This window comes from Sphaeramia orbicularis, chromosome 17 (genome assembly GCF_902148855.1).
Source record: "Sphaeramia orbicularis chromosome 17, fSphaOr1.1, whole genome shotgun sequence".
In the NCBI taxonomy this organism is placed as follows: Eukaryota; Metazoa; Chordata; class Actinopteri; order Kurtiformes; family Apogonidae; genus Sphaeramia; species Sphaeramia orbicularis.
This window is the reverse complement of record NC_043973.1, coordinates 40,529,476-40,545,862: the sequence shown is the minus strand read 5'-3', so window position 1 is coordinate 40,545,862 and position 16,387 is coordinate 40,529,476. Positions and strand designations below refer to the sequence as shown.

Below are 16,387 nucleotides of genomic sequence, written 5' to 3'. Positions count from 1 at the left end.
CACTACCATCCAGAGTTCATATGGTGTCAAGTTGGTGGGAAAAATTGGTTCTCTAACCATTATTCTGCCACTATCAGGTCAATGTAGCTCAAACTGAGTTCTTATTGATTTGTATAACAATTATCGTGGATTGATTATACATAGCAGAGGATATGGGGGATTTCAGGGATATACCCTTGCTGTCTACCCCCTGACAGTATAAGCCTTGTTTTCTGTATGCATTTTCTCCTTAATGTCATTTTATCATTTGTGTATTCTTGTGCCATTTTATGTCTTTTTTGTCTTGTTAAATAATTTTTAGTCTTGCTGCGTTTTTATCATCTCGTCATATAATTTTTGTTGTTTTTATCTTACTGTGTCATTTTCATCAATATTGTATTAATAATATAATAATATATATATTGTAATATTGTAATATTGTATTATATAGGCCTATTTTGTTCATTGTTCTGGCTTGAAGTCTAAGGACAGAAGTGAGTATTTAAATCATTACGATAAGTTATTTGATGATGAGAATGGCGGTGGGATTAAATAAGTTTTTCTTCTTCCCGCTCCTTTTTTAGTGTACTGTAAATGAATGATTTTGGAATTTTGAACTTGCACGTAATCTGTAAATGCTCGAAATAAACGAACGAACGAATGAATGTTTGAACAAATCAACAAATTGCATTTATATGTTTTCTTAAGAAAGAAAGTGCTCCAAAGGAAAAGGTAATCTCAATTTTTACAGTCTTTTTCAGGCTGATTTAAAGGCAAATGCTTGATTGATTGAATTAATTTGATGTATTTCCTAGCCCCAAATTACAATACCAGTCTTTAGCTTTATTTCTCATGATTTTAATATTTTTATAGACTCAAAACCTTTTCATAATCTTGTGGTCATCTGTTTCAACACTATTTTTTCCAGTAAAAGCAGTTTTACAACATGAAAATGACCCCTTTTCCTGTAATCTAAAGCTATCTGTTGACCGAATATCATGAATAAAAATATACAGTACAAAGGTTGTCTGTGCATATGCTGAAGCGGATGAGAGTAAATTTGGTTTCATATGACGTGACATATTTCAGTTGGTGCCATAAAAGTGCTGCCGTTCATTATTGAGCTCTAGTCCTGATCTGTTAATCAAGTGTTGAACAATCTGTCCAAATCTGTCTTTCATCTTCCTAAAAATCCCTCTTGTTTTCTCCAGAACATTTTGTCATTTTGTAATAAAATATTTCTAATCATGGTTTCCAATGCTATAGTTGAATTGTGTGTCCAACAGAATCTCTTATCTCTTAAAAACATTCCCTCTCTCCATGTCTTTGTTTCTTGAACACATTCACATTCTCTCAGCCTTCACATCACGCCCATTCACGCTCAGCACTGAGATTGGCAGGATTGACAGATAGCCATCAGAGCTTTGTGTGCTTTAATTAAACAACCGAGTGCTTTCAGAAGGCATTAGAATATGAATGTTTGCTGCCCGACTCCTATCAGACAGTTTTTAATTAGCCCAGTCAGCAAAAGCTCCAGTTTGGCTCTGTGGATAGAATTATAGAGAGGCTAATGAACAAGTGTGTGTCGGTGTGTGTGAGCTTTGATATCTTCAAATGTGTCCTCATAAAAAAAAAGCAAACATCCTTTTATTCTTCTGGCCGACAAAGCAGATCTTTAATGACTGTTCCAGCGATTCTGACTGATGTGCTGCGTTAGTTAATTATTTGCTGATGTGATCGGCAGGTTCACCTACGAGATCGCTCCAGTGTTTGTGTTGATGGAGCAGCTGACTCTGAAGAAAATGAGGGAGATGATTGGATGGCCCGGTGGAGAAGGAGATGGCCTCTTTTCACCAGGTTAGTCACAAGGAAAGTGGGTGGTTTTGTGTTGGATGATTACAAACACTTTATTTAGAGATTACACTTAAAGAATTAGAGTACTGGTAAAAATACACCAGTGCATGGTCAATATAAGTAGTTAAAATTAATAGTTTAACCTTTTCATGCAAGCATTGCTCCAAAAATAGACTTGTTGACAATTTGCTAAGCCCCGCCCTCCTTGGCTACAGTTGCTATGCCTGTCAAACTTTGGTGCTCCACATGTAACGCTAACTGTCGTACTTTTCATGTCATCAGAGACATGTTAAGTAGGAAACGACTGAAAATGTATGTGATGACAGTTATGAAATAATAAAGAGATGTACAAAAGGACTATCTAGTGTTAATGCGATCAACAAAAATCCTCTGGTGAGACGCTAACCAATATTAGCTCATTCAGCATGTAATCGTCAACAGAGACAGATGAGCATTATTTCAGATTTTATTCACGTTAAATTAAATCATTCATGTCAAGTTATTCATCAACTTTAAGTTAGGCGGTTGCGTTGTCATCTGAGGCTGAAAAAATTATGTAAACCACATAAAAGAGACACGAATATGATTGGTTTCAGACATGTTTTTGTTGTATGCTAAGATGGCTAATGTTTTTAACGAACATTATTTTGTCTAGACTATGAAATCAGAAAATTATTAAAGTTTAGATCAATGTATAATTCCCATAAAGAAATTTGGCCTGTGTAATTTACCCATCCCGATACATGCACAGTACCAAGCATTAGCATTAGCATGAGCTTTAGCATTAGCACAACACATTAGCCTACATTCTGACACGACATACCATTTCAGATGAAAATGTAAAATATAATTGTACTAATTTGGAATAATTACAGCAAATATAGTAATTTTAACATAAGTTTAAATAACTGTCCACTGTAGAGGACAACATGTATGGAATAATTTTTTTTAAAATTCTTCTAAAACAAATCTAGATTTTTGTTTCAGCAGAATTTTGAAAAAAAAAAAAGATCTGTGCTGTCAAGTTATCATCCAATTAAAAATATGGATGATTTATTTTATGTATGACAGGATGGAAAAAGTCAATGAGCAACAAATTATCTACAGAGTGTATGTGATGATCCATGTTTAAAGTGAGACAACAGAATTGTTGAATCTCACCAAAATAAAAACGCTCCAAATACTCTGTCTACTGGCCAGGTGAACTATCTCAGTAAAGTATTAATAAGTTTGGAATTCATTAACTTTAGTTTTTCAGAGGTTGGTGACTCCATGTACATGATTTGTTAATGGTGCTCATGCTTCTGTCTGTGCTCAACAGGGGGCGCTATCTCCAACATGTACAGTGTGATGATTGCACGTTACAAGTATTTCCCAGAAGTCAAGACCAAGGGCATGTCTGCTGCTCCCCGACTCGTCCTTTTCACATCCGAACACGTATGTGACCAGTAACACACACACACACACACACACACACGCACACACACACACACACACACATAGTCCACTGGTAGAGCTGTAATAAAGCAGCCGTCATGGTTGAATCGCTGTAGATTGAAGCTGCTGAAGAAGTCTGGTAATAATCAGTAGGTCTGTTAAATCAAGACAATGGCTTCGTAATGGATTCTTTTTGTTCTACTTTTGTCCATGAAGAACTTCTAGTATTGGGGAGTAACAAGTTCCATGTACAATAAATGAGAAAAAGCTGACTTAGAAAATTAACTCTCAAAGACAGAGATTACTATCTGCAGCTAAAAATACCTGTTGTTCTAAAACATGTATGACTACTAACACTTAAGTCAAAGTACAGTGAAATCTCTTACTTTAAAGTGTAATAAATTTCAACACTTAGAGTTCTATCTGCAGTATTATTCATTATATGCATCTGATAAACCCTTGTGGTTTTTCTCTGAGCTAAATGGTAGAGGGTCACACTTTTTTCTATCTATCTATCTATCTATCTATCTATCTATCTATCTATCTATCTATCTATCTATCTATCTATCTATCTATCTATCTATCTGTCTGTCTGTCTGTCTGTCTGTCTGTCTGTCTGTCTGTCTGTCTGTCTGTCTGTCTGTCCGTCCGTCCGTCCGTCCGTCCGTCCGTCCGTCCGTCCGTCCGTCCGTCCGTCCGTCCGTCTATCTATCTATCTCACACACATGATTATACCTGCTTTCACGTGAAAACTATCTCGGAAAATACCATAATATATGGTTGTAAGTCACTTAAGGACTATTAGATGTGGAGAAAAATGACTGTTAAAGTGTAAAATGTCTAAATACTACATCCTTACTGGGTTCATAGTAAAGACAACAAAGTTTTTCTGCCATTTAAAAAAAAAAAAGATTTTCGTAAATCTAGTAATTCCCGGACAAATAAAATGTAAAATTTGGACTTTAAATGAACTACATGATATTTTCTGAATGATATAAGACAATTTGTTTGTTTGTTTATTTATGTTTCATTTTGAATATCAACATTTAAATCCAAAAACAAGGATTTTTTTAAAAATATATTTTAAGAAAGGAAATCCATACATTGATTCAGGAGACACAAAATGTGTTCTAGGTCTATGATTAGATTACAGTTACTATAATGAAACGATTACAAATGTCAAAATATGTTCTTTTCAGTAAAAACCTTGGATATAGAGTAGAATTTCCTTTATTGCAGTCGGAGATTATTGTTCTTGGTCTACACATTTGTGATTTATCCATTCAAATATAGGTTAATGTTGAAGAACTCTTTGTAAAAGTCAGTCGTCAGTGTCAACAACTCTTTTAAGTTTGAGGTTTTAAGCCTGGTCATTCATATTTTACAGTACTTGTTACCTTCCTAACATTGTGCAAAGAGGTCAAAAAAGATTTCGAGGTGCAAATGTTTCACAACACTTAATTTGTTTTAATTATTCAATTATAACAATGAATAATTGTCATGTTGTTTGTTTCTACAGAGTCACTACTCCATAAAGAAGGCTGGTGCTGCTCTGGGGTTCGGTACAGAGAATGTGATTCTGCTGAGCACAGATGAGAGGTATTTAAAAAAAAAAAAAAAAAAGCCAGTTAATCTAGTTAATGTGTGAAATATTATATGAGATCAGTGTCAGCAAAAGAACAGACTGTGCATTATTTTGACATATGTGTGTGAATTATGCTCTGTGTGTCTTCAGGGGGAGAGTCATTCCTGCAGATCTGGAGGCAAAGATTATTGATGCCAAACAAAAGGTCAGTGTCCTCACCCACTTTGCTTTGTTTATACAGAAATAGGTACAGGTACAGATATAGATATAGATATAGATGAAGAGATAGCTGTAGATATAGATATAGATATAGATACAGATATCTAGATACAGATACAGATATATAAATAAATACAGATACAGATATACAGGGTGTCCCATAAGTCTCCATACATAGGAAAAATAAACGTTTCTTGACATAAACCATTTTTATTTATATAATATGCTCTATATGACTGTCATTTTGTCGGGAACACATTTCAATGCATGTCCTCCACTGCTGAAGAACTATAAAGAAGAAATATAAAGAAATACATGTTAGAACCATGGAATGTATTATGTCTCCTATGTCTGGAGACTTATGGGACACCCTGTAGATACAGATATATTTATATGGATACAGGTATAGATATAGCTATAAATATAGATGTGTATATATATATATATATATGTATATATATATATATATATATATATATATATATATATATATATATATACAGATATATAGATACAGATAGATACAGATACTGTAGATACGAGGGCTGTTCAATAAGTTCATGGCCTCACCCAGAAATACTGGTTGTTATACTACAGGATGTTACATTCTTTCGTGATGGGATAGTGATGCTTGAACATCGATGGACCAAGTGCGTTGCTGTAAATGGAGATTATGTTGAAAAATAAAATATAAATTATCAGTCTGTGTTGTTCTGTTCTGGGTGAGGCCATGAACTTATTGAACAGCCCTCGTAGATACAGACACAGATAAATATATAAATAAAGATACAGATATAGATATAGATATATATATACAGATACAAATACAGATATATATATAAATACAGATATAGATATAGATAGAGATATATTTATATGGATACAGATATAGATATGAATATAGATATGTAGATATAGATAAAGATATAGATATGCAGATACAGATATAGATACGATATAGATACAGATACAGATGATACAGATATATAGATATACTTATAGATATAGATACAGATATAGATATATATACAGACATAGATACAGATATAGATACAGATATATATAGAGAGATATATAGATACAGATATAGATATAGACATGCAGACACAGCTACAGATACGATACAGGTACAGGTACAGGTACAGGTACAGGTACAGGCGCAGATACGGATACAGATGAACTTAAATGATCCCCAGGAGGAAACACACTTTCTTTATCGTCTCATTAAAATAACATAAAGGACAGAGTGAATCATTATCCTGGGGTGTTGTGGACTCTGCTGACAGTGGGCGTGAAGGTTCAGGAGGTTTGTCACTCACTGTATCTGCTCTTCAGGTTCCTCAGAATAAAATGAAGAGGATGATCTGGATTCTGTCTTTCTATCTAAGCTGTCCAAACTTCTGTGTGTCTTTTTTCTGCAGGGTTATGTGCCGTTGTTTGTGAACGCGACAGGTGGATCTACAGTGTACGGTGCATTTGACCCCATCAATGAAATCGCTGACATCTGTGAAAAGTATAACCTGTGGCTCCATGTTGATGTGAGTAACTGACATGGGATCAGTTTATAATAGTGGTCATAGTGCTAAACCTTTGTCTTTGCCTTCATACACTTCTGTAATAGTGCTGTCATGTCACACGTCACTTCTCTTTTAACAAGTCAGTGTTTACATAACAGATTGGAATTAACTCTGAATCATCTCATGGTGCCTTTGGGTTCAAACTGAAGTCTGATGGAATGGTGTTAACTCTCAAAGACCGAAACAACCACCAACGACCAGAAGCATCTACTGATCTGAAATGTTCATAACTTTTCAACCACTAATCCTATCAATACATGTAAATAATTCAGGTAAAATGCAGGTCGTCGTGTTTTCATGGTCATCAGATATGACCCATTTGGAGGTTCAGAGGCTCCATAGTGAACATGGAAACACTGTCATCTTTCATTGATTGTAGATGCTTGTTTTCATGTTCAGTTAATGATATATTTAACTGGGAAAATATAATTACCTTTGAATTTACTCTGAGCTTTTATGAGTATCTACAGTTGAGGAAAACATTATTAGACCACCTTTGTTTTCTTCAATTTCTTGTTCATTTTAATGCCTGATACAACTAAAGGTACATTTGTTTGGACAAATATAATGATAACAACAAAAATAGCTCATAGTAGTTTAATTTCAGAGCTGATATCTATCTTTTCCATGGTTTTCTTGATAATAACCAAAATCACTTCAGTTCTTACATCAATATCTATGGCATTGTACTGACAAAAACAGTGCTTTTAGGCATTCCATGTTTTCTTTTCTGTCTGTTTTAGTCACATGATACACAGAGGAGTTAGTACTTGATTGCATAACCATTGTTTTTGATCACTTTTGATGGTCAAATAATATTTTTCGTGACTGTACTTGATCAGAAAATTAAATAGAGGAAAATGCCTGATTTTCACTGGAAAATGCAAAATGCAGCGGATAATATTATAATAAATAGGGATAAATCATTTAGCAAAGGTTAAATGTAAAGAAAAACTTATTTGTAACTCACCACAAAATTTGTTCTAGGATTTTAAGAGTTACTGCCAGGTTTTTGGTTTGTTTTAAAGTGTATGGTTAGGCATAAAATTAATTTTAGGATAGTACAACGGGCATTATCCCATGTTTAGTATTAATAACATCTTATACCACTGTCTTTTTTCTGTAACACCTTCTAATCGTATAAGTTTAAGCTCATCTTAGTTGTTTTTATATAATAGTAATAATAATTTTTTATTCCTACATATTCAGACCTATCTCCACACATTGTTAAATCTTTACAGGTGCCTGATGTGGGTCTGATAGCGTCCACTCTCATTCTGGAGTAGAAAAAAAACCTTGTGTGATCGTGTTTTTTTAATCAATCACACTCATCTTGGACGGTGCTAAGATCAGGATGCAGTAACAGTTCTGAACGTTTGCTTGTAGACTACTGAGCCATGGTATTACAAAGACTAAATCTCTGCAAAAGAAAATGTCAAATAAAAAGACATTTGTCTTTGTCAAAACTTGCCATTTTCAGTGTGTGGCTGCAGAACTTATTGCCCAGCAACAACAATATTTTTACGCCATTTTGGACCAACACAGTTTCATCTTTTTCTTCCAATCTCTGCACCTATATTTTTTTTTTTACAACTGTGAAACAACTTCGTGTATATTTATAAGAGGTTAAACTTAATCTTTATTCTGTGGCTACATCTGTGTGTATCAGCAGAACTACACTTCTGCCATTTTAGTCTGAAAGTTGTAAAAAAATACCAGTTTTTCTTCTTTTCTCCTGTAATCTTTGGTTGAGGAGGACTTTAAAACACTAACACACAAATAACAGAAGGAAGGAGAATGTTTATTTAAACAGTGGTGGGATTATTCCAGTAGAGCACATCACTGTTTATTTATTTCACTTTTATTTAAGGGAAGGACTCATGGAGATTAAGTCACTTTTACACCAAAGTCCTGGCTGTGACTGACAGGACTGCAACCCAAACATCAAACAAACCACTATAAAATAACATGTAGCAAGGGGGTGACATGGTGGTCCAGTGGATAGCACTCCTGCAGCAAACAAGAAAGTCCTGGGTTCGATTCCAACACCAGTCGATGGGGGTGGGACCTTTCTGTGTGGAGTTTACATGTTCTCCCCGTGTCTGCGTGGGTTCTTTCCGGGTACTCCGGCTTTGTCCCACCATCCAAAGACATGCACTGATAGGTTAATGGGTTAATCTAAATTGCCCATAGGTGTGAATGTGAGAGTAATTGTTTGTCTCTATATGTTCAGCCCTGCGATGAACTGGCGACATGTCCAGGGTGTACCCCGCCTTCACCCATTAGTAGCTGGGCTCCAAGTGACCCCAGGGACCCTAGTGAGGATAAAGTGGGCTCAGAGAATGAATGAATGAATGAACATGTAGCAAAAAACACAAATAGTAGGTTACTTTCCAAATCATCAGTAACACTGGGTTACAAAAAAATGTTTTTTGCAAGTTGCCTAGGTTTTTTCAACTGAATTTGCACCGCTAAATCCAAAAATGACATCTGTTTTTCTCAATCAGGTCACGTTTTTTTTGCTAATTTGATTTTGAAAAATTTGATCTTCTCACAAAATTGATTACATTTTTGTGACTTTATCAGTTGATTTTTTATATAGTTCTCACCCAAAATAGGTTTTAAGAGAAAAAAAATCATTTTCTAACAGGATTCCTGTTAGGTACAATGGTGTATTCACCGCAGATGTAGCAGAATACGTCAGGCTTATTTTTGCAAGATCTTCTAGTCGAAGCCATTTCATTCACCTGTAATATTAAAAAAAACATTAATCATAAATTGGCAAAAGTAAAATCTTCAGAACTCGTTTATTGCAAGAAATATGAAAGAATTTTGTATCATATGATGTGAAAATGCCCATAAATGTAAGCAAAAATGTTAAAAAGCCAATATGTAGCATAGTTCAGAAAGTTGACCTGATTGAGCAAAATTAATGTGATTTTTGGATTCAGCACACCAAAATTATCCTAAATCAGCTCAAAAAACTTAAACAATAAAGTTGTTGTTGACCAGTGTAATCGTCAATATCCATGTATCAGTTAAATGTATCAACCTTGAAATCATGCAAATTACATCCAATGACACCACAGGGTGCATGCACAGGTCTTGAGAGTCTTAAAACGTCTGGAATTTGTGTTAAAGTCTTCATGAAGTATAGTAGAAAGAAAAATGTTTCTTACATCGATGAATTTATATGCTCAAAAGTATATAACCTTGTAAGATAAGAAATACATGAGGAAAGCATATTGAAAAATTGATATGATTTCACTAGCCAGTCGATACTGGAATGATTCTAGTGAAACATGTTTGTGTGATATCCACACACTTTTGTGATTTTCATATATTTTGAAAAAGTGTCTGTTAGTAAACAGAATTTACTGCGAATTACACATTCATTTATTCATACATTTATCAAAAACAACTTTTCTATTACACACAACAGGTGCAATCGCTACCAAAAAAGAAGGCACACAAGAATAAAACATAAAGTAAAGGTCTTGGGGGAAAAAAATAGCAGTTTTGATTGTCTGGAATTTTTATTTGGATAAAGAGCAAGCTCCCTGCACCAGCTCCGTAAGGTTTGGGTCTTTCCACAGGTCATTCCAAGTGGATGGAGCAGCAAATGTCAAATCTTCTTTCCAAGTTCAGTGCAGGCCTTTGGTACAGACAGAAAAAAATCTAGACCGACACATATTGGATTGATGTAGTTTTAAAAATACAAAGAAAGCAGACCTATAATATATAACATTTGTAATATGTATTTGTCACATCTCATATTTGTGGTGTACTCCTGCTTTGTATTGTTTTGACACATACTGAGTCTACATCTCTCATTTAATAAATAACCTTGTCTTGTCTCTTCAGGGAGCATGGGGCGGTGGACTCCTTATGTCCAGAAAGCATCGCCATAAGCTGAACGGAATTGAAAGGTGAGTCCATTGTAACAGACAAATGATTGTTTCCTTTTGGTGAAAATTAAGCATCAAACTCACGCATACATTTACATTTGCAGGGCCAACTCTGTGACGTGGAACCCACACAAGATGATGGGCGTTCCTCTACAGTGTTCCGCCATCCTGGTCAGAGAGAAGGTCAGTTAAAAAGATGTTTTATGATGCCTTCACTGTCATGGGGTTTTTAAGATACAGCCATAAAAAAATGCTGATCTGAGGTAGGATAGAGAAATACTGAAAGTGGATGTTGTGTGTTTCTGTTTCTGTAGGGAATCCTGGCAGGTTGTAACTCCATGTGCGCTGGTTACCTGTTCCAACCAGACAAACAGTACGACGTGACCTACGACACGGGCGACAAAGCCATCCAGTGCGGCCGACATGTCGACATCTTTAAGTTCTGGCTCATGTGGAAAGCAAAAGTAAAAACACATGTACATACCTATTTGGATGCTTCTGTGAAACTGGTTCATTTTGGTACCAGGCATTTTACCAACTTTTTAGACCCAATAATAAAAGACAAATTTTGACATATGTCCCCCCAGGATGTACCTAATGATGACCTCAGATAAATGCAAAAAAAATTATACTCTTGCTCTGAGCCATCCCAAAATTAATGAATTTTTAATAAAATATTAGGGCCAAAAATAGGACCAAAATTGGGACATGAAAAATTACCTAGGTGTCAGTGCATTTTATCTGGAACACATGGCTGTAAATAGTCTTATATAGCACTATAAATAAAGACACTGTGTTAAATTTGATGATCCTAGTGGTTTTTCTAATCCAGACATGGGTTTTTTTTCATGAATCTCAGTCTTATTCTAGGTTTTGTATGTAACCCATCGTGTCCACTCGTGTTACATGCAGAACCTGCCCATTTAAACACAAATAAATCTTGAATGACTTTGCAACAGTGGTCATTTTTGTAAAACACTCTGCCTTGCATAATTAGTTCGATTCCCAAAATGTACCTGTGAGAAAATAAAAAGATATTCGAAAAAATAGTAGCGCGTAATTTTCATGTCCTTTTTATCATGTTACACATGGATTTTTGGATAAAAATAATCGAAAAATGTGTTTTATCTGGAAAAATAGTTTCTCTTTTATCTTAGTAAATATTTATTTTTGAAATAGACCCAAAGTGCTTCCAAACTTGCTTCATAACATTAGTCTACATCTGGTTTGAATTTTTAGCCCCCATGTCATGTTTTTAGGACCAGTTTTATAGAAGCACTCATTTATTAAAGTGTATATTCATCTGGAGCCCATTATACACCATGTTGGTTTCATCCAGACAGATACAGAGTTATTCTCAGTGTATTTTGTGTCTTTTATCCCCCGCAGGGCACCATAGGGTTCGAGCAACACATTGACAAGTGTTTGGATCTGTCCCAGTATCTGTACAACAAGATCAAGAACAGGGAGGGATACGTGATGGTGTTTGACGGAGTGGTGAGTTTCCTTCATATTTTCCACACACTTCTTGCATTGTTTGCTCTCCCTCTGTTCCTCTTCTTACATCATTTTTGTTTGGTGCATCTGACAAAAGCTGAATTCTAAAATCTTTTTTTTTTTTTTTTTAATGAATTTTTTGGTCTTTTTGCAGCCCCAGCACACCAATGTTTGCTTCTGGTACATTCCACCCAGTCTGAGAGGCATGCCCGATGGTCCGGAGCGACAAGAAAAACTCCACAGAGTGAGACATCGACCATTTTATCAGTTTTTCATCCATAAGCACAAGACACATACGACAGAAATCCTATATTTTTATTTATAGGAACAATGGAAGATTTTTTTTTTTTTTTGACACTCAGTTTTAATTAGTTATTTATCATTTTGTCTTACAGAACATAACAAACAACAATCAGCAAGAGATGTAATAGTAAAGATAATTTAGGTTACAATTATGAAATAGCAATTAAGTTACCTAATTAATGTTATTTTTAAAGCAGCAGTTTATATAGCATTTTACAGGACTATGAGAGAAACTGCCCATTAATTGTTTTTAAAGAAACTAGTCCATTTGCCCCTCCTTATTATGTAAAGTTCATCTTGCAGCCTTAGCATAAATGTAAAACTCTTCATTTTGTGAATTTCATCAACTATTTTCAACCAGTCCTCCAGCACCGGTGGATCAAGTTAAAGCCATTTACGAGTGATTGTTGTGGGGTTTTTTTTTGCTGCAGCACCAAAGATAATGGAGGATTTTTAAGATTTTTTTTTTTTTTTAATTTTATGGTGTGAACACTAAAAGCCTTAAGTCCATGTGTTTATATGGCACCAAAAATATTGTTGCAGTGGTTGAATTTCATTAGTTTTTCTTCCAAAATTTCAGTTGATTTTGCAGCTCAGTCCCAAAAAACATGCCCTAGTCCAGGGTCTGCAGGTGTCTGTTTCCTCTCTATCCAGTGGCTTCCTGTGGCTTTGTCTCAAAACATGAGGGACCTGTAGAAATGCAGAATTATTTTTAACATTTTTATATTTTTACATCGTCGTTCATAAGCAGTTTGCAGCTTATACACAGAATAAAATAATCACAAGCTCAATTTGCATTTGTTCAGTGGCAGTGGATATTTTTTACTTGGTTATGAAATGCACATATTTTAAGAATTTCCTTATAATTTCATCATGAGGGGTACTCTTAGCACTGGGAAATTTGAATATAATTATAATTAATGACCAGATCTTTCAGGTGATGACTGTGCAAAATATCAGTTCAGTTTATTTCGAATATGCAACAAAAGTAATCCTACTTAGTCCTTAGAAATAAAACAGATTGCAAGAAAACATGAAAAAACATCACATCACCTGATCTGTGGAACCTACCGGAGGATGTGACGTTACTTATTCACACTCATGTCATTGATCCGACAGGTGGCACCAAAAATCAAAGCCATGATGATGGAGTCGGGGACCACCATGGTGGGCTACCAGCCTCAGGGCAACAAAGTCAACTTCTTCCGAATGGTCGTGTCCAACCCGGCAGCCACGCAGTCAGACATCGACTTCCTCATTGATGAGATCGAGAGGCTGGGTCACGACCTGTAGACGAGTCGACCGACACTCTCTCTCCTGACGCTGAACTCAAAGGCCAATGAGGTGAAACGTTCACTCTGCTGCAGACAAAAGCAACCAGACGACGTGTTTGGGTCCAGTGTGTCTTTGCCTGCAGCATTCTGACTGTTTCCCATGACTGAAGAGAAACCACGAAAGACGGAAGCTGTTGAGTGTGTGACGTACGTGCTCTGTCCTACAGCTCCTTCTCTTGATAAATATGTAAACGATATCTTACGATTTTAGGCTCCAGGAACAACAAACATGCTCTAATGTATGTATGTGCTGTGAAATCTTGTAATATGTGTGTGTAATGTAGTTTTTTGTCCAATGTTACGGTAGTTTGTCCTTCGATGTCTGTGTGTGTGTGTGTGTGTGTGTGTGTGTGTCTGTGTGTGTGGATGTGTGTTTGTTTGTTAAACACTTAAAGGGAGAAAAGCACAGATCAGAATAATACAGACTCATCAGGCTATTCTGCTGTATCATACATTTACTACACAAATTTGATCCATTGGTGCTTTCATATTTAATACCAGTGTCCGACTCCCTGGGGCAGTGTGTGTGGACAGGTGTGTTCATGACACACTAACTGTATACTATCATTATTTTAGGCTAGCACAGTGTTAAAAATAAGCTTATCGCCCAATGTGCACACTAAGTTTGTTGAGCTGAGAGGATTTAGGTCAACTCCAGCCTCTTTTTGTCCCTGTAGAAGTTTAAGATAAAGATATAAAATGTCAGCAGCTATCTTAAGTCTGTGACAACCTTTTACTTGTAAAACGCTGGCTCGTTGTCTGTTTCATGCAATCATGTGATACCCATACGTGTTTATAATAACATTGTTAAAATATTACTATTTAATTATATAAAAAACAAATATTTATTGCATTTCCACTGTTTGCAGATTCAGGTATTTTATTGTAAATGTATCTTTATGTGTATTACATGGTAATACATTTGTAAATGTAATCATAGGAACTTGAGTAAAGTTTATTTATAGTAATTTTGTCAGCCAAAGAAAGAGAATCGGGAGCAGAGCAATCCATAGTCCTTCATATAACTTCTTATAGATAATAGGTGTTTGTTAAAATGTTACCTAAATGACCCTGGACTGCGATGCAATTTCTAGTGAGTTTCTTTTTGTGATTGTGAGTTTTTTTGACTGAATGTTTTGAGATGATTGACTGGCCTTCTGATGAGATTAAGAATTAAGAATATAATCCTCTGGCTGCTGTGCCAGTCTTTTATTTTAGAGAGAAGCACAAGGATGTGAGAATGTACTCTCGACTAGAGACTGAGGAAAGGATTGTTGTAATTGTCTGAATCCTAATGCATTTACTGTAATATAGTATATTAATTGTAATTCATATTACCTGTATTCTCAGTGTTATGGGAGCTCAACAGAAATATCTTGTATAAAGAGTTCCTGTTTTTGTCTTTGCACAATGTTCACCTTCCTTTCTTCCATTGTAAATGGATGTGTATTACTGTAAGGCAGTATATGTAAGAGTTACGTTAGAGTATTTATGGTATCTAGGGACCATATGTGAATGGCACAATTGCATAAATCATATTTAAGGTCATCTGTGTACTGTATGTGGCCAATAACTCCTGTGCGTGACCGGTCTGGTTTTAGATGGAGCCAGATGTGAGGAAACGTCTCAGGAGGTTTTCAGTAGGCACTTTAACAGAATCATGCCATCTCAGAAAAGATATTTAATAAAGTCTATTAAAGGAACGACTGAGTCTGACTTATTGAAATGGAAAATGAGTCTCTTCTTCTGCATTCGCGTCATATCTCCACAAAAACTGCTTTATTCAAACATGAGACATTTCTGCCAGAGCTGTAAAGCGTCTCACTTTGCATTGCAGTTGTTTGTATCAGTATCTGTACACACACTTACATTATTGGCTCTGTTTAATCTTCCCAGAGGAGGCTTTGTTTGGCCCCCAGCTGTGTGTCGAATTGGCTCTTCTCCAGCGTGAAACCCTTATTTCTGCTGGATTCCCTCATATCTAACTCCTTTACCCTTTCTCCAAAGTTAATCTCTTCACTTCCCTTAATATCTTACCTTCACTATTTTTTATCTGTACTTCCTTTTGTTAAACTTTTTCTTAATTTTCCCACTTCTCTCCTGTTTGTCTTTATTTTAACATATTGTAAAAGTATTCAACATCACAGAGTCACCATCTCACAGACAAAGCCAGGCAGCTTATGGTGTTTCATAACCTTCACGTGGAGGGCAGAAAAATATTTTTAAAATGGTTCTGGCTTTTGGAGTAAAAGCCCAAATTCTTCTGCAAACTCAATAACGAGGATTTTATGTTCATTTAGTTCCCTCTAGTGGTGACTTTTGGAACTACAACGATCCAAAGGGATTCAATCAGACCCAGTTGGATGTTTAGATACACACTTTTTCCAATCCTTTTTCTTTATCCATGAACATGATGTAGATGATGTCTTTGTTCAAACCCATAGAAAAAACAAGAATTTATCAAATTTATTCAAATCTCTTTTTTTAGAATTTTTTTTTTTTTTGTCCGGAGCACTTTTGATTGTGGAGAACATTGTGATTGTTTGCTACATATTGCGCATTGCAGTATTTTTCATTAATACTGCTGTGGTATATAGTTGGTGGTTTGACACTTGAAATGCAAAAACATTTTTTTAATGCAAGATTTTGATGCATTTTTCAAGAATTGCTTGCTTTTTTTTAGTAAGAAATCAA

The 16,387-nt window shown here is 35.4% G+C and overlaps 1 protein-coding gene across 2 annotated transcripts in view; it reads left to right on the top strand.

Moving 5' to 3' along the window:
• Window positions 1-15,396, top strand: part of LOC115436832 (glutamate decarboxylase 1-like) — a 34,715-nt gene extending 19,319 nt beyond the window's left edge. For both annotated transcript variants that reach the window (XM_030159789.1, XM_030159790.1), the window contains 11 exons: window positions 1,724-1,836; window positions 3,155-3,270; window positions 4,790-4,869; window positions 5,006-5,060; window positions 6,496-6,612; window positions 10,516-10,580; window positions 10,664-10,742; window positions 10,874-11,023; window positions 11,949-12,056; window positions 12,211-12,300; window positions 13,479-15,396. In XM_030159789.1, the coding sequence (XP_030015649.1) occupies window positions 1,724-1,836; window positions 3,155-3,270; window positions 4,790-4,869; window positions 5,006-5,060; window positions 6,496-6,612; window positions 10,516-10,580; window positions 10,664-10,742; window positions 10,874-11,023; window positions 11,949-12,056; window positions 12,211-12,300; window positions 13,479-13,652 (1,147 nt within the window). In that variant the 3' untranslated portion in view covers window positions 13,653-15,396. The remainder of the gene's footprint in view (window positions 1-1,723; window positions 1,837-3,154; window positions 3,271-4,789; window positions 4,870-5,005; window positions 5,061-6,495; window positions 6,613-10,515; window positions 10,581-10,663; window positions 10,743-10,873; window positions 11,024-11,948; window positions 12,057-12,210; window positions 12,301-13,478) is intronic.
• Window positions 15,397-16,387: the final 991 nt, after the last annotated feature.